This window comes from Haemaphysalis longicornis, unplaced genomic scaffold (genome assembly GCF_048455015.1).
Source record: "Haemaphysalis longicornis isolate Haplotype H1 unplaced genomic scaffold, Haemaphysalis longicornis Haplotype H1 scaffold_3, whole genome shotgun sequence".
Classification (NCBI taxonomy): domain Eukaryota; kingdom Metazoa; phylum Arthropoda; class Arachnida; order Ixodida; family Ixodidae; genus Haemaphysalis; species Haemaphysalis longicornis.
Window position 1 is genome coordinate 12,519,767 of NW_027526335.1, and position 18,506 is coordinate 12,538,272.

At 46.5% G+C, this 18,506-nt stretch overlaps 1 protein-coding gene across 1 annotated transcript; it reads left to right on the forward strand.

Moving 5' to 3' along the window:
• Positions 1-23: 23 nt before the first annotated feature.
• Positions 24-14,971, forward strand: LOC144173982 (ER degradation-enhancing alpha-mannosidase-like protein 2). The gene is made up of 9 exons (XM_077702374.1): positions 24-366; positions 1,651-1,907; positions 4,477-4,602; positions 5,382-5,593; positions 6,079-6,220; positions 7,616-7,740; positions 10,584-10,728; positions 12,146-12,267; positions 13,202-14,971. Exons 1-9 carry the CDS (start codon positions 272-274, stop codon positions 14,753-14,755), a joined length of 2,778 nt encoding a protein of 925 aa, XP_077558500.1. The 5' UTR covers positions 24-271; the 3' UTR covers positions 14,756-14,971.
• Positions 14,972-18,506: the final 3,535 nt, after the last annotated feature.

An 18,506-nucleotide genomic window follows, 5' to 3' on the forward strand; every position in this document is an offset into this window, starting at 1 on the left:
GGTTGGTCACGTGACAGTGTAGACGCCGCCGGAGGTCTGCTCGTCGTGCACATCAGCTGCGTGCACTATGCCGTTAAAAACATAGCAAGCTGCCAGTCAGCCACATTCGAGCGAATACTGAACAGTCAGCGTTTGGCGATGTGTGCTAGGACTGCGCCAGTTAGCTAGGAGTGTAGGCAGCCAGTCAGACGTCGCTGATCGAATCACCTGTCGCGATTACACATGTGCCCCAGGAAAGCGTCGGCGGTGCTAAAGCGTCTACGGTCGTGTCATGTATCACTTAGTACACGTAGTATTACTGTCGTCCCTAATGATCCCACTTTCCTCGTGCGAAAAATTTACCGACCAAAAATTGACTGTTTACAGGTAGTGTAACATTTGGTCCTGTGTATGCCGTGGTGTTGTTTTGCTTGATACAAGCTTATGTGCAATGATCTTGGGTACAGATCAATCACTAGCTGCCAGTGCAGCTGTTTCCTGGCAATGTGTTTGAGAATTTCTGGTCATCATGTTTCGCCGTTATCGAGACTTCACTTTGGAACCACTATCATGTTGAGGAGATGCGTTGGGAATATATAACCGTTCACTGTTTTTTGTGATGTGTGATTTCTGAAAATATAGTTCTCTGTTTATGAGGTGAAACAAAGCATTGTATTTTTTTGGCAATGTTATGTACAAAAATCCTCGATGGTGCAAACCAGAGGTAATTTCAATCAAATGCTTGCAACTTCATTCAGTGGCTGCGGGTATAGCAGTGCAATTTATAACAGAACGCTACAAAAAACAAAGCAGATAAAAGGATATGGCTCAATGACGTCCCGTTTTCACAGGAAGCTTGGTTTCAATACAAACAAATGCCATCGTATCACCACAGCACATTGAACTGACTGCTGCAAAACTTGCTGAATCATGGTATTTTTAATGTCAAATTCGCCGCATCCCACAGCACGAACTCCATCCGTATTAAGGCATCTGTTTTTGTCATACCAGTAATGTTTTATAAAATGTACTGTTACGGTAACAGAGGTCATGAGTTCTTCAGCATTTTTTTGTCACAAGAACGTTTTCACCAAAATATTCTGAAGAAAATACATTGCAGTGCAGTAACTTTTGCAAAGCGTTCTTGCTTGTTATTTCTCTTTTTGTGTGTGTTTGGGATCTCTGCATGAAGTTCCATAAGAAAATTGCTTTACTTTAGGTCAATACATAATAAGGCTATGTTCAGACTACCGCTGTAACAGCCATATCGTAAGCTATGGATGTAAAAAAGCAGCGTGTCACGCTGTTTGGTTGGCTGAGACATGAAATGACATCATTCTTTTAATATATTACGACAGTTGCGGCTATAGTCTGAACCCGGCCTAAGTAGATTTGCTGTGGTGATGCATAGCCATGTGGTATAAGTAAAATGCAATCAAATTAATAAGAAAAAAAGAGAAGTTGCTATTTTAGTACGGCAATGTGGCTACCAAACAGACAACTCAATCGGTAAATTTCGTCCCAGCCAGTTGGATTTCTGTCCATAAGTACGTCGGTAATGGGCACCAACTGTTGGGTGCTGTCTGGTTCATCTTTTGTGCATTGTATATGCATGGGTTTCGCCACCTGGTTATTGAAAGAACCACAATGCTGACTGCCCTTCTGCTGCAGGAACCGCGTGGTGGAGATGTTCCAGCACGCGTACGATGGCTACATGAAGCACGCGTACCCTTACGATGAACTGCGGCCGCTCTCGTGCGATGGCGTCAACACGTGGGGCAGCTTCTCGCTCACCCTCATCGATGCACTCGACACGTTGGCCGTCATGGGCAACTACTCAGAGTTCAGAAAGGTAGCAGCCATGATAGCAGAGAACATCCATTTCAACATCAACATCAATGTCTCAGTTTTTGAGACCAACATTCGAGGCGAGTAGTGCACGTTTTAGACCTTATTTAGGTGCTTCCAAAACTGTCCCAAAGCCAGGCCCTTCACAGGTGGCTTTACGTAGGGATTGCCATTGTTGTTGCAATGTGTGTAAGGAGCTGCAAACATCACAACGGCCACCCAATCCTGTAGGATCCTTTGGGTTCTCGTGCTAATTGGGTTATAAAGCATGCATCTTAGCTCTTGCATTCTACAGCCTGCGTCTGCAAACAGACATAATAGTTTGGGAATAATTTTATGTCCATGGAAATGTCTTGGTTGTCGTTTCTTAACTGAAAGTTTGTTTTATGCTTCATTTATTTGCAAGCAAACTGTGCATACCTAGCGATATAAGTGTGCAGTGTCCAAAGTTATGTCTGATAGAACAATTAAAGTTGCGTCCAATGCAACCTAAAATGGGAATTAAAGTTACGTCCGACGGAGCCCAAAACAGAAAATAAAGTTACGCCCGGCAAAACTTTAACCCACTGTTTTGAGTTACATACATAACCCACAGTAAAAAAATTAAACTTGCATCCGACATAAAATTTGCCCAAATGCTTCGAGTTACACCTGACGTAATCTGAAAATGAAATCGAAGTTGTGTCCGACATATTTTACAGTATAAAATAAGAGTCATGCCCGACAAAACCAGAAATGGTAATTTAAAGTGACGGTCGAAGTTGGTGCATACTATCAAAAGGTGTAAACTGCGTTAAGGACAACGCCATACAGAGAGAGGTACACAAGAGCTGCGTTCACAAGGAAAAAAGAAAGCCTTGTGTGAAGAGAGGTACACAAGAACTGCGCCTGTCCTTGTGTACCTCTCTCTGCGCCTGTCCTTGTGTACCTCTCTCTGTGTGGCGTCTTCCTTAATGCAGTTTACACCTTTTGATAACCTGCAGTAGCGTCAGATGTGGAAAGAAAAGCTGAAATAAAGACCGTACTGATATTTTTAAGAGTCCTTCGTTTGAGTGATGATAAAGAAAGAATGATTGAAAGGTAGGTTGCAATGTGATTGGATTCGTGCATGTTTTGTTGATAGTACAGTACTGCTTATAGTGTGGATTTTCGTGGCTCCCGTGATATACATTATAAGTGGTCTACACTGTATAATAACAGAATGTGCTGTTGGGCGAGTTGGTACATACTTAAATGGAAGGTCTAGCGCAAAAAAAAGACGAGGACGGTCCCGTTTGCCACCGTCCTCTTCTTTTTTTTGCGCTAAACCTTCCATTTACACTGCATAAACATTGGGCTGAAGTTCCATTGGATGGAACTGTAATTTTTGTTTAGGATTTCGTTGGACATTCTGATTCCCATTTTAGGCTAAAGTCAAATGTAACTCAAAACAGTGGGTTAAAGTTCTTTTGGGTGTAACCTTAACCTTAATTTTGGGTTTGGTTCTACCTAACTCTAGACACAGTGATATAAATAGGCTATCAATATGCCAAATGCAATTCCTTCACGCCGATGGGCGTTACTGTATGTCAGGGTGTTTCTAACGCTTCATCTCTGTTCACTACAGAAATTTCCGCAGCACTCATTTCCACGAGGCTGATCAAACCAGCTGCAAATGGCTGCATAATCCACATTGCTGTTTCTTGCAAAGGAATTGGCCGTGTATCACTTTGTTGATGTGTCAATAAGAGTAGCTGTAGCTTAAACCGGTCCTTCTCTTGATTCTGGCTTCGGGTGGTTAAAAACAAATGACCAAATTCTGAAAAAGTGATGTTGGGTTACGGGTAGCATTAAAAGATTGTTTTCCGGTGACCTTCCTCTGAAGTGAGCTTTGGACTTGAAGCTTAGGGAAATTTGAGATTTTGCAGCAGGGAGGAAAGAGGGAGGCTTTGGAGAGGAAGATCTTGTATGTAATGCCTGCATCCATGACTTGACGTTGCCTGGTCAAAGAACAAGATAGAAATCATAGGGCCTGTAGTTCTTCAATGATCGCTTGCTAGTGCAAGTTTGTACCACTGATCTTCTTCACTGTGCTTGTGTTGTTGGTATGTCTGCTTTAAAAAAAGCGTTGTACTGTACTTTATTAAAAATTATGTTAGCGAAGTCACACTACTAAAAAAAGATTACAAACACTCAAGAAATACCTGTTATGGAACAGTAACACTATGTTGAAAATGGCAATGGAGCCTGTTTGAGAAACAACACTGGGAAGTCTGGTTGTGTGCTTGACTTGTCTATGCTCTATCCTGTAGTATCCTGGTTCTGCAGTAGCAGAGTCTAATGAAAGGCAGTAATGCATAGCACCTTAGGCTCAAGGTTTCTGGAATAAGAAATTTGAGTTGCTGGTTCTAAACTCGATGGCTGGCATACTTCGTGGAACCTGTGTAAGTTTCCCAAAAGGCCATGTAAATGGGCCCTGAAACTGCACCGTTGGGTGGTAAATCCCAGAGATGCAGCAGTGACAAGCACCTGTTTCCAGTGGGCTATCAGTTTCAGGACGTGGGTGGAAAATCTGTTTTCTTTCAGAGAAAGTGCATCGAGAGCTGTTGGCATTTGCAGGAGAGCGTTGAAAGGGTGGCTTTCCTCCTGTGCTGTGTTCTTCTGCTGCAGTGGTCGGGGGACTGCTGTCAGCGCACTTGCTGTCCCGAAGAGCAGGAGTGGTCCTGGAGCCCGGCTGGCCCTGCTCTGGTCCCTTGCTGCGTCTCGCTGAGGATGTTGCCACACGGCTGCTACCAGGTGGGGAAGGAGGGTGGCCGCATCTCTCTCGACGCACTTCCACTTTATGTTGGACGCAAAAGCTGGGAGCATGCAGTCAAAAGATCATCACTCAAGTCCCAACTTGAGTGATGATGAACCAACTCAAGTTGGCTCCAAGATGCACTCTTGGAGCATTGTGGGGGTAGCTACTCGCCGATTCGCGCTGCGAGCGTGGTTAATGCCCAATCTGGCTAAAATGTGGCGCCCCATATGCTGTAGTAAAAAAAGAAATAACAGTTTGGAATCCTTGATCAAATCTAGCAAAACATAGTAGGGCGTTTCAGCCTATGAAACCCTATGCCGCTGCATGACTGCATAACTATAAACCTTGTTCCGGCTTTCAGCAATAACCGTAACTAGAAATAAACTACCTCAACTCACCTGAACCCTCAGTGGCTCGTGAGAAAATGATGGCCGTGACTTGCTTGTAATTCTTTTGACTGCGATATCAATGTTGCTGTTCAAGAAACGCTCAAGAGATGTTACAGCGTCACTGCATGATGTAAAACCGCTGCATCCTTGAAATGCACTGCTTTGTTGGCCGTTTTTCTTGTCGTGTTCCATTTTGCACTGGTCTTCAAGTGAACCAAGGGGCGCACTTGCAAAACTGACGACAAAATGGGCAGAGGTAACGAGGAGGTTGGGTTCTTGAACTAGCGCCATTTTGTTATCCCACGTCGTCGTTGCGTTCTGTTTGTTTTATCCTGCTCTTTGAAACGCATCTGTGGTGGTGAGGCTGTGTGTGTATGCCTGCACAGCGTTTGACACCAAGACGGGCATGCCGTACGGCACGGTGAACCTGGTGAGCGGTGTGCCTCCGGGCGAGACCGCGGTGACCTGCACGGCGGGCGTGGGCACCTTCGTGGTGGAGTTTGCCGCCCTCAGCAGGCTGACAGGCAACCCCGTGTTTGAGCAGGTGGCCCTGCGTGCCCTCCGGGCCCTCTGGGGTACCCGCACCGCCATCGGCCTGGTGCGTCCGCTTTATTTTTCAGTGCAAAGCAGACATTCTGGTACTTAATTTTTCGGTCAGGACATTCGGTTAGTTTTTGAGTCACCCGACGACTTTTCACCAAATTAACAATAAGGAGTTTTCCGGGAAAGTAGAAAGTGGATTTTGAACATTGACATGTATGTCTTTGCATCATTTTAAATTTTTACTTTGGCTTAGCCCTTTTTGGTTTTCGCTTGTGTGTTGTCTAAGCCCTGCACTTAAAATATGGGTGGATAGCAAGAATTTTCACCATAACTTTCAATATGTATAACCTAACGCTTTTCATAACTGAAAATGTGAAGAAAGAAGCCCGTTTAGCTGGAAGTCCGAAAGAGACTCGCTTGGCTATCTTGTCTCGGTAATTTTTAAAGCAAGGAAAGTCAGACATAAAGCTTATTTTGCTGCTCTTGTACAAGTTTCATGAACTTTGGATCACATGGAACATGCTGGCGCGGTCTCGGCAGGTGGGGAACCACATTGACGTTCAGCTTGGCATGTGGACGGCTACGGATTCTGGCATAGGGGCTGGCGTCGACTCCTACTACGAGTACCTTGTGAAAGGGGCCATCATGCTGCAGATGCCCGAGCTCATGGCCATGTTCAAAGGTGGGGAGCAGATGCCCTCTGTTTCTCTATTTCCGTCTTATTCTTCTTTCTTTGACGTCGTTTATCGTCACTCAGTGTAGCTGATGTCCGCATAGAAGGGGTTTGGCACAGGTAGTGCCATGGGAAAAACATACCAACAGAGTAGCTACACGTGGCTGCACTGTAGGGTTGGTGAAGGCGCAAGAAATTCAGGGAAGCTTGCACTTGTGTGCAAGACTTGAATGGTGAAGCTGTTGTAGTGAGCATTGCCGTTCTTGTAGTTGAGTTTCAGTATCATTGTTTAATACATAGTTGCGGTGCTAGTAATCGTCGTCATATGCGCCGAAGAGGTCGTCGTCTTCTTCACGGCGAGTGGTGGATGCAAAGTCAGCCTCAGCATTGTAGGCTGCCACCAGCTCAAATGGCGAAGCTTGCACTAAGTCGCACAATGCTTGGATTTCTTTATACGTGAGCATTGAAGGACACATCACCACCTCAAGTTTGTAATTGCTTATTTACAAGTTCCATCGTCGCCTTGCACTGTGCTGGTAGTAGTCATCGTCATATGCATTGATATCATTGTGTTCTTCATGCCAAGCATTACATGCGCAGGAGGTTTTTTTTGTTTGTTTGTTTGTTTGCTCGTTTTCCTAAAGCCCACTGCACGAACCGGGGACTCAGCGGTTGCCGCAGGGCCTCACAAGCGCTCACCATTTTTTTGCTCCTCTTTTTTTTTTTACCCTCTCTCTCTAAAGTCGCTGTGTGTGCCATGAACGCTCTATGGTCGCCTTGAGGCAGGTGCTCACGAGCGCTACGTATTTTCTTGGTATTTTTTCCTGCAATGGCAAACTTACAACTTATGCAACAGCCTCACTGTTAATAAATGCTAATCAAATGAATAATTTCAATCAGTCAGTTTTAGTATCCCAATCACTATCTCAGCTGTCACTGAAATTTTTCGCTTTCCCACGTGGTTGTTGTCTTGTTACACACAGTGGTCAGCTAAGAAATGCTAGTTCAGGTGATTGTATAGTCAAGTCAAGGGTACTTATTGTAAAGCTAAAAGCATGTATTATATGGCAAAGCTTGCATTACTGTGTTCACAAGTAATGCCTAACAGTAGTATGAGTTGCATGCGCATTAAGTGGAAGTGATCAAATCTTTGCAGCAGTGGTATTTATTACAGTTTACTACATGTATAATCCAGTTATCTGAATTTGCCCTGAATGCATCATACCGGCTTGTGCTTATGTCATAATGCATGACTTGAATCGTTCAGCATTGGCGCACTTAAATCTCAGCATTAGAGCGGTTTTTTTTTTTTTCATGTTCCCTAGTGTTTCCATGTTCACACTAGGGGCTTGTAGTCTTTGCTGCGCAGGAATGCAGCTTGTGAACCTTGTTGTGCATTTGCAGAGTATGAGAAGGCGACCAGGAAATACATGAAGCGCGATGACTGGTACTTCTGGGTGGAAAATTCATCCGGCAAGGTTACCATGCCAGTCTTCCAGAGCCTGGAAGCCTTCTGGCCTGGCCTCTTGGTGAGCGCAAACTATGCTCCTGCAAACAGTGGTGTCTGACTTTGCAATTCGATTCTTTCTTCAGTTGTTGGAACCTGTGGTTCTGCATTGACACATGGTGCCACCAAAGGTAGACTCCGGCTTCCACTGGTGGCTTAAAGCTGCCATATAGACAATATACAACTTCACTTCAATCGAAAGGTTACTATGTCAGAACAATAAGCATGATGCTTTTAAGGCAAGCTGCTTTCAGTGAGGCCAGATAATTAGGAAAGTGAAATAATTGGTGGCGATTCCCTGGCCACTTTTCCTGCATTGTCATGGGTACTAACATGTCAGGCAGGTAGGCACCGGTAGGAGCAACGGGGAAGTGAGGACCCACGAAATGAGTTGCAAAATGGCACTACTATTACTTAACAGCAGTGCTACGAAAATTTATAAAAGACCCACAACAATTCAATTGACTGACTGGAGACGTAAAGCAGTCTCTGAGTACCTTTTTTGACCATGTGATTGTTTCGCTATGGCTCCAGAACAATTGTGCTTGTCGGATTGAAAATGCCAAACCCTGGCCAGAGTTATTGAACTGTAGCCAAACTATCTCCTAAGCCAGAAATTGGTCATTTGAAGCAAGAACAGAGCCCACAGCTGCAGTGTTACATTGGCTGAGTGCCCGGCTATCTTTTACATTCTTTAACCAAGAATCGCCAAGCTTCAAGTTCCTTGTACGCCGTGCTTTTTGTCATGGCATCAGCCTAATGTATCTGGGCTGTTGCTGCAGTTTGTCGCATTGGGGCGAAGCGAGTGGGCAAGCAGGGATCTTCCCCTTTGATGTTCGCAATCATGCTTCCCCAACCCTCCCCACACCCTTGTTTTTCTGTATTGCGTAGTGGCAGTGAATAAATGAACATGCAACAGCTGGGTAAACACCCCCGGAGACCTTTTTACGCTTTGCAAGACTTCCATTAGTAATAAATACCGTAATTACCCGATTCTAACGCGCCCCCGATTCTAACGCGCACCCAATTTTCCTGGCAAAAAAACCTAAAAAACTTGCACCTCCGATTGTAACGCGCACGGAACTTTGTGAGCAAGAAAACGAATGCGAGAGAAACCGGCGATTTATTTCTCGAAGTAATCTCACTCATCTCACTACTCGTCGCTCTCCGCTGACCACAACCTCGTCCTTGGTGCCGTCAAGCGCGTTCCCGATGCCACACTTCTGAACGAACGTTCAACCATGGTTGATCGGATCGTGGCCCACGCCTCGCACGCCCATCCCGCGGGGTTCTCCAGAGACGCACGCTTCAGCCGACCGCTCGTTTTGAGCGCGTGAGAGCCACTGCTGCCATTGCTGTTATCAAGCGCGCAAGTGGAACGATTTGACGATTTGTGTGAACACCGATAGAAAAGAATCGGCACATATGTTTCAGCGTCCGAAAAATCGTTGCTAAAAGCTTTGGCGCCATCTTGAGATGGCGATGGCGATGGGTGGGACAAAATTTCCGCTGTTTCGGCAGTTTCGGTTTCGTATCCGATTCTAACGCGCATGCGATTTTTCGACCTATTTTTCCGGAAAAAAAGTGCGCGTTAGAATCGGGTAAGTACGGTAAACGGGCAATTTATCATTTTGAGAGTTAAATGTTAATGCTAAGTATGCCAAATATGCTAAAAGCTAAAATTGAAGTGCTAAAAGAGTTTAATGCTAAATATGTTCCTTACAACGGATAGCATGCTTATTTGTTGTTCCCAAAATCAGGCAAAATCAGGTGTCACATTTTGATACATAGAGCCTATGAAGGGTCTTGCTACGTCCTATGTTAACCCTTTGATGCCCAAAACTTTATTATTGTGCTTAAGCATGCGAGAAGCTTTTTTATGATCTAAAAGGACTTCCAACACCACAAATATGAAGTCAGAAAAAAATTTTGTTCATTAGGACGGACACTAGGACACACTGGGCACTGGCTGCCCTTGAATCACTTGAACAAGAGAGCTACCTTGATCACCATAATTTATGGTTCAAGTGAAGTGTAAAGTTTGTATTGCTATCATGTGTAATAACAACGAAATTGCACAATTTCGGTTGCCTGTCACTAGCCCACTTAGCCATCCGAGATCGATGCGAGTTAACATGCATAAACAATATTTTTTTTTAGCACACGGAAGCACGTGCTGCCCTCTCTTTAATTTTTAAGGTCCAGGATCCCTTGTCTGCCGATAGACGTTAAATGTCGAAAGAACTGCATAGTGCGAGAGAAAAAAATATTGAGTTGTTGCTCCTGAGCAACACTGGGCATCAGAGGGTTAATAAACCCCAGGATGGCAGCATCATTTGACTTTGAACGAGAATTTAGTGAGTTATGGAAGGCCCAATTTGGCAAATTAAGTAAAGTTGGAAACTTCGAAACTTGTGCATGGTGCCTTTATGCTCCCTTTGACACTCGCATACTGTGCACTTTCAAAAGATAGAAACGAAATCGATGCAGCGTCATGTTTGGTGGAAAAAAGTGAACTCTAAATTGCATTCTCAAGGGTGTATAAGGCCTGAGGACATGATTTTGGCTCTGAAAAGATCAACACACAAAAGGTTAGAAAACAAGTACTGTGTCAGGGGTTTATGCAGAATTTCGATTTTGGGGGGGTGTCGGTGGGATGTTTGGAGGGGTGTTGTATAAATCCCTAGGCAGGAGGCTTGTGGTTGTGGAATCTTTTTGGGGGGGTGTCGAAGTCCTTCTAAAGGGTGTTAGGGGGGTGTGTATAAATCCCTGTACTGTGTAAATTCATTTTTTTTTTCTTCAGTTGTGCCCCCTGTCACCTCTGTGTTACTAAACTGGCAAACCGGTTATTCCCTGCTGTTGCAGAGTTTGACGGGTGATCTTGACAGCGCTCGCAAGACCGTGTACAACTACCACCAGATTTGGAGGGAGTACGGATTCACCCCAGAGTTTTACGAGGTAGTGCATGGGAAACCTCACTCAAAGCGAGATGGCTACCCCCTGCGACCAGGTGAGCTCCGAGTTTGACAGGCTTTCCCCTCTTTTTTCATGCATGTGAGAGGGGGTGGGCAAGTATTTTGTACAGTGAATCCTCTATAATACGGCTTCCAAGGGACCGCGCAAAAGCATCGGATGATCGAAGTGTCGTATGTATGGGCTACGGATAAATGCCGTCCTGTACATAGTAGACGGTCTCGCGGGACAGGCACACGGAGAGCTTATTTCAGTTACTATATGTAGCGCGTTCTCGCTTACCTTTAGCTGAAATCCCAAATTTCTAAAAAAAAAAAAAAAAATTTAAACTTATTTTGGCCCCCATCCCCTCTGTGGCGTCTGTGCTAGCCCACCAGCCTTGCGCCTCGCATGCGAGAGATAAGCTGGGAAGGCTGACGTGGGTGAGCTAATTGAGAGGGGTAAAGGTGAGAGTGTGAAACTGCCAAGGGCACGCGAAAGAAATCATAGTACAAGGCGGTGGTAGAAAAATCGTGGGAAAGAAAGGAACGAAGCAACAACGCAGCTTTGTGTTGTTGCTTCGCAGAGGTTGTGTGGTAAGAGCGGTAAAGGCCATAAAGAAAGGACTGTGGGTCAATGCGGAGGTTGAAACAACGAACAGGGGGGGAGAGAGCGTCGTGAAAGTGGGAAACTTGGATCGAGCGTATGTATTTCCATGATCATCAGCTCAATGGGAGCTTCAAATTGGAGGTCGGCCGGCCACCTGGACTATGACTTCTCGCGATTGGCGCTTTGGCGCTCTGCTGCCGCGTGGGGCTGTTGAAGTGTGAAGCTCCCGCCCGCCAGTACCTGTCTGCTTGCTCGAGTCTATTCAGCAAGCAGTCAAGCCCACCGCGGACTGTTTACCTTTGCACATCGAGCAGCATCAAAGGGAGGTTAAGAAATAAAGGCCTGGACGAGGTGGCGAAGCAGCAAAACACTGGTTTATCCCCGCTGGCATCCATCATCTGAAGCGGACCGCATGCACCTGAGCATTGTATAATCAGGGTTTTTAATGCATAATTTCTATAAATAGGGAGTGTGCCGGGACCGTGGTGATCTGTCTTAAGAAGCGGGTCGTCGTAAAACTGGGGGTCGTTATAATCGGGGTTCCACTGTATCTAGGTGCAACTCCTCAGCTTTCGCAGAACTTCACGGTTGAAAAATTTGTCCACATGTAACGTTTAAACTCACAATGGAGAATTGCTGCGTGTAATGATTTAACTAAGAGGCTAGCCGTTTCCGTTGCTGTATCGTGGATTGACAATTTCCCCCTGTGGACTTCTGCTGGTATGTGTGGCTGAAAGCGCACGCAACATAATGGACGTGGGGAAACCCAAGTGGCATTTTCCGTCGAGTACTTTTGGTCACTGCATAAATAAAGGGCTTCTCAAATGAACGATGTTTCGAATGCTGCGATTCCTGTATTTTTGCAGAGCTGGTTGAAAGCTTGGTGTACCTCTACCAGGCCACGAAGGATCCTCACTTCCTGGAGATGGGTGTTGACATCCTTGAATCGATCATGCACAGCGCCAAGACTGAGTGTGGTTACGCAACGGTCAGTTCTTGTTGCAGTGCCGTTTTGTGTTCACCATAATGAGGCGAGCATATCGGCACTGTTGGCAGGAGTAGTTACCTTGCTACATCATTAGAGCTGAGACAGGCAGTGACAGTGATCTGTGCGCAGCCACATGTCGCTCTGTCCTTGGCTTTTTTTTTCTGCTTCAGACACGCAGAGCCTTGGCTGCAAAGCAGCCACTGCATGGAATATGATTTTCAAGTGCAGAGCACTTTAGGGGCTCGCCTTGTCATTGTAGCTCACTTGCTGGACTCAACGAGAGCAAAACGGCGTGCTGTCGTAGCAGCTGGCGTCGCGGCGTAACCCAAAGGCTTCGAAAGCCAAGCGGTTTATATAGTCATGAGCGTTCGAAACTCGTGAACTGCTGCTGCTTGTCATACACCTCCCCGTTCTTTAGCGCAAAGAAAACTGCAGGTACAGTTGAGGCAAAATATACGTAATTTACCGGCAGCGCCTGCGTTCATTTAGTTAAGAATGCTCGTTAGGTTCATTTTTGCAATAGTAAGCGAAAAAAAGTGGCAGTGCAACGCCGGCACATGCGGGAGCAAAAGCAAGCACAAAAAGAACAGAACTCCTACTGGCGCAGTTTCAGGCAGAGGGCGCGCGAGCTCTGTTAAGGCGGGAAATTTGAATTGCATTGGGTGGCAGCAGTGAGCAGATAATAACGCTACAGCCCATTATGGTGAATCACTGCTCTGCACTTCCGACACCTTTCACATTGAGTGGAGTGGCTTTAATTTTTTCGCTTTCCCACTCCTTTTCACTGTTGCACTTTCATTGCAAACAAAACCAGCAAAGTGTGAGGGTTTGGCATATGTGTCGCATTCTCGGCTCACAGTCACTTTGATTGCTACGCTATGAGCAGAGATTTGGAACAGCTGAAGTGCAACAGCTTGTGGATTTCCCATTTCAGATAAGGAGGGTTGGGGATCACACCCTAGACGACCGGATGGAGTCCTTCTTCCTGGCCGAGACCACCAAGTACCTGTACCTGCTGTTCACCCCCGACCACTTCATCCACAACAATGGCAGTGCGGCCACTGTCATACAGTCGTCATCGGGGGAGTGCGTGCTAGACAGTGGGGGATACGTGTTCAACACCGAGGCCCACCCCATCGACGTGGCTGCCGTGCACTGCTGCAGTGCCGACAAGGCCGCTGAGGACGAAGCCCTCCGGGAGTTTGCGAGGCAGCTCGACCTGAGCAAGCTGCTGCTGGATGAGCAGAGGGGCCAGTTTGTCAGAGCTTTGCGTGTGGCAGAGAACAGCACAGGCAGTGCGGGAGAGAGCTCGGGGCATGCCGAATCTGTGAGCAGGGAAGTCTTGTCTCCACCATCTTCTGACGTCCAAGCATACACTGGGGAGGAGGACCCGGCGTATCACTACGCCGAAAGGCCAGCTTTCACGGAGACCACCCAGCAGGAAAAGCCAGAAGAGGAGCAAGAAAAAGATGAAGCGACGGAACAAGACGACGACAGCCACAGCATTTTTGGGTCTGCGATTTTTGGCGCTGAAACGGAAGAGGTAAGCATGTTGAGTGGTGATGGGGATGAGAAGAGTGAAGAGCCGCCAGTTTTTTCCAATTCAGCGGTCGGCCCGGAAGACACGCAGGGGACGACTCCTTCTGATAGTGAACCTAACGGGCAGGAGCCCTTAAACATGCAGGACGGGACTGTGCAGTCGGTACCATCTGTCGATGCTAACTCAGTGGCAACCAGTAAGCCTGATGGAGAGCAGATGCCTCATACAGCTGTACAAAATGATCGAGTTGGGGCGGCCGTGAATTCTCCTCAAGAAGAGAGTGCCCGCAACTATGTTGGGGATGAAGATGAGTTTGAGGATGAAATGGAAGCCTACAATTCGGAGCAGGCTCCGAACGAAGAAGAGCCGAACCCTGCTCCAGATACCAGCCCGTGCACTGGGCACAAGGTCGTGGAGTCTGTGCAAGAGGCAGACGGCAAAGGCTTAGAGGAAGCTTGCCAGGCCCCTACTGAAACACCAGCCGGTCACGAAGCACTGCAAACGGTCAGTGTCGCCGGCACCACTGAAGAGGTGGGCACGAAAACGAAGGTTTCTGGTGAGCAAAAGGAGGGCATCAGCTTGGACAAATCAGTCTTGAACAGTTTGAACATTGATGAGCTGGCCAGTAGCATAAACTTGGGTTGGAGATCAGAAGTAAAAGAAATCCAACTTGCTCCTGGAGAAGAAGAGGAAGTGGCTATCAAGGAAGTGCACTTAAACTACAGCGTAGTCGCAAGTAATGGCACTGCGTATATGGACGCACTGAGCTTTTTCAAAAAGGCTTTTCAAGAAGCGCTGGACAGGAAGGCTTCGATTGAAGTAGCAAAGCATGCACAGCGCACTGATAAGCCTGCTGTGGGCTCAACTGAATGGCTCGTCCTTACGTGCCCTTCGCAACCTTTTACATCACGCCTTGCGTTCCGAGGAGAGATGTTCAATGTTGATTAGGTGGCTTCAGGTGGGCTGGCAAGCTGCACTGGATAGCGCAAGGTGCACCGGTCCAGCCTACTGGTTGACAGATTGTTTGATTTCTAGTACAATGCGCTAATGAAAATTGCGCCTCTGGGGATGTACACGTGATGGTACGTGAGATGGTATATGCAGTGTAAATACGCAGGTCTGTCTGCTGCACGAGAATTTAAATAAAAAATTCTTAGTTTCGCACTTTTCTGAGTAAATGTTTTCATTTCAGCACATTGTACATCAGTTTGAAATACTGACTCCGTGGTGAGAACGGTGGGGATGGGGGGGCTCGTTTCTGAAATTGCCATCACGTGAAAGCAGGTTGCACCCTCTAGAATGCGTGCATTGAATGTGAACGTTCGCCGTGATGACATATATGTACGGCGTAGCAACATTTCTGACAGGGTAGCACCGCAAAGAGTACGATAGCTAGCAGTAGGCTGTAAAACAAGGAGAATAGAGTGGATGTTCTAATCCAGTGAAAAGCCTACGGATCTTGGAGGCATTTTTATGGTGGCTAAAAGTCTGTCTTTTCACATGTCATCCAGTAATGACAAAAGAGGCGGTAATGGTGACTGACCTGGCTAGGGCTTATAGGTGCAGGCCATTTTTGTTGGCCTCTAATGTACTGTGTGCTGTTAGAATTGCAATCCTGGATGGGAATTGGAGTATGCGTATATGTAAAAACATTATTTTCCAGAGTCTTTCGTATTGGCAAGGTATAGTTAATTGTACATACATCAACACTCACTGTGTCAATTGGTAGTGGAACAATGCTCATGAATCTTGTTATGTGTCCCAATGATTGGTAGTGCAGGGGTGCGCACCCTTAAAGACAAAATGTTAAAGAGGCATAGAAGTAAATGTGTTATTTCTTATTTGTGACTGCAGTGCATGGTACAAACTGCCTTTCACTTCACGTTCTGGCGGAAGTCTAGAAGTTTATTCACCAAGCTCCGACGAAGAAAAGACACCAAATTTGTATTGCGGCCGCTTCAGCTGAGCTACCACAATGACAACTCAGAGTTTCACTCTCTGGCTTGAAGCAACGTTTGTTTTTGTTCGAGTGCAATTTTATGTATGTTCACAGTCTTTTAAAAGCTTTCGGTTCACTTTCCAGTGCCACAGCTGTCAGATGTGCTGTCAGATAGCCATTGTCGCTGTGTCAGGGGCACAGTGAACCAAAACCAGCACATGAATAAGTCTGCGAGAACCTGAGTATAAATAAGAACAAGAACAAAAAAAAAACGAATACTCGGAACGTGTTGTACATTCCATACAGCGAAGCCAGCCTAGAAACTGGATATAGAAATGGCCTTTCTTCTCTCTTAAAATTGAGTGTACACTAAGCTGTGCAAAAATTGTTGTCTGTCATTTGAAAATGCACTTTTGTGGAAGACTCGCACATCTTTACATCTAGAATGCTTCTTTGATATTTGATGTCGGCATCGTGTTGCGTACCTTTAACGGAAGCCTGTTACGAATAGTTGTACAGTGTACAGTGGTACAAATGCAGAGATAAGGGTGGGGTTAAGTTTTGGAGTGATTTCCGGAAAATATAACAAGTCAACTTTTATCGCCGTCAAAGGTAAACAAAGAACAAACGTTTGCCGTGTTCAGATGCTGTTCACCGCACCCATTATCCCTCACCTTCGCAAATCTCGCCAATAGGCATCAGGCAGCGCCCAGAGGGTGACACTGAGCCCTTGCCGCCCAGCACCAGTTATGGCAGGTGCATGCAAAACTGGGTTGGTCTTTGCAAGCCAGTACGTTCCTGGTTTGGGCGCGCTACTCTCTTTTGCAGTGCGGTTGAAGCGTATCAGTCGCCCCTTTTGGGTTTAAAACAAAGTACGAGATTGTACGGTAATTCTCCCACACAGTGCAGGTGAATGAAGAAGGATTTATTCGCTCGAACTCGGGTATGGTAACGCGAATAAAGGCCGTATGGGTGTGGTGCCCAGAAGAGAAACGCACACTTTTTCAAGATCTTCATGTTTTACTTCAAAAGAAAAAGTAATTTATATTTTTCAACTCCGCAAAAGAGGAGGTTTTGTCTGCAAATATATCGGACGTTGCGCGATGTTTCTATGCAGGGTATTTCATCCGTGTGAGTACACCTGCACGTGCGACTGCGTAACTGCTAACTGGACCACATGGATATTACAAGTAGGACTTTCCAGTCCTCGAGACTTCATATTCGGTCCAATGCCGATTTTGAATCCATGACTTCAATTATAACATCAGCAAAATATTCCAAAAGTGTATCAGGCTCGACGTGTTATCTGCTTTTCATGTATTGTCATTCGGTTCTTTAGGAGAAATGCAAGACAGATATTATCACTCTTTCCAGCCTCTTAGATAGGGGAAAAGGGATAACTCGGTCTATGTTGCACCCTTCACCAAGAAACTTTATGGGCTTCCAGGTGTAGCCCAGCACGCCAGCTCTATAACAACACGCCCCGAAAAAAGAAACTTTTCATGAGAAGGCTACCACAAGAACTTCCACTGGGCGAGGAGGGGGTAGGGGAAGGTAAGCAGAACATCTAATAGGCATATCGGTATAAATTAAGAATGTTCATATTCGGTGATTTTTTTCTCTCTACGCTAACGGGTCCGGCATGAGACCTCTGTTAGGAACGGATAGTAGCACTTTGACTACCGTGAACACTTTTGCAGCAGAAGACATGGGAAAAAAATTTAGTTTTCTGAGGACACCCCTAACTAATACGGAGTGACCGCAGTCCCAACGGATGGTATAGATAATATTTCTCCTCCTTCTCCCCCCTTGATTCCCACCTCCTCGAATGCGAAAATTTCATCCTGCGTTCACATATTTATAACTTTTAATGCTGCACGTCCTATCTGTATTAAATGCAGAGCATTTCAGTAACTCACGATGTCACCCGCGTTGTCTCGTTGTAGTCCGCACCGTCGTTGTCCGCACCCCTACCCCTACACTATATAAAAGAAAATACTATCCGGCGCCAGGTTTCGATCCCGCGACCCTGCGGGCGGAACGCAATGTACATGGTGCTCTACCCACTGCGCCACAAAGCCGACACAGAATGGGACGCTACGAACGCGCCTTATATCGTTGACTCATTCAAATTACTGCTGACGAGCGCTCTCTCGTCAGCAGTTGCCACAAGTGCAACAACATTAACGTAACGCAAACTACTTAACGTCGTGCGCCCCCGGAAATGCTCTGCATTTGATTGTGCCCCTCGCGAGGGGGATGTTTCACTGCGTCGCCATGCGAACAGTTTGCCACGCTTTAGTTTCAGTTCTTTCTTTGCTGGGGTGCTGACGAGCGGCGCCACCTCCTCGCACTTCGCTGCGGGAGGATCCGCGGCGGGGGCGAGAGATGGCGCTGGCGTCTCCGCGGCCGCGTCTGCGGCCTCCGCGGGCACCTGCGCCGGCGCGGGGTCATCGCCCTTCTTTAAAAAACAATGCCCATCGTCCCCTGGAGTTGGGAAGCGTGCTTGTACTTGGGGCGATCCATGATCTTTTTTCCTAGCGTTTCAGTGGATTAGACAACAATTTCATGGTTTCTTTGCAAGAACAGACGATGATTTTATGCTATCCCGCCGAGAACTCCGGGGAGACGACCGTCGTGACCTGCTTCTCGTGTCACGGGCTGTGACAGGGCTCGGGGCTCGTGGCGGATAGGAGAGACCGCCTTCAGCCGAGCATCAAGACAGTCGTGATCAAGACCGCGACCGGCTTTATAAATAAT

What these genes read in the sequence shown, in the direction of transcription:
- LOC144173982 (XM_077702374.1), top strand. Translation starts at nt 272, where the DNA reads ATGTATCACTTAGTACACGTAGTATTACTGTCGTCCCTAATGATCCCA. An exon ending in TGCCACACGGCTGCTACCAG is followed by an intron (nt 4,603 to 5,381) that starts GTGGGGAAGGAG and finishes ATGCCTGCACAG; the next exon opens with CGTTTGACACCAAGACGGGC. An exon ending in GCTCATGGCCATGTTCAAAG is followed by an intron (nt 6,221 to 7,615) that starts GTGGGGAGCAGA and finishes GTGCATTTGCAG; the next exon opens with AGTATGAGAAGGCGACCAGG.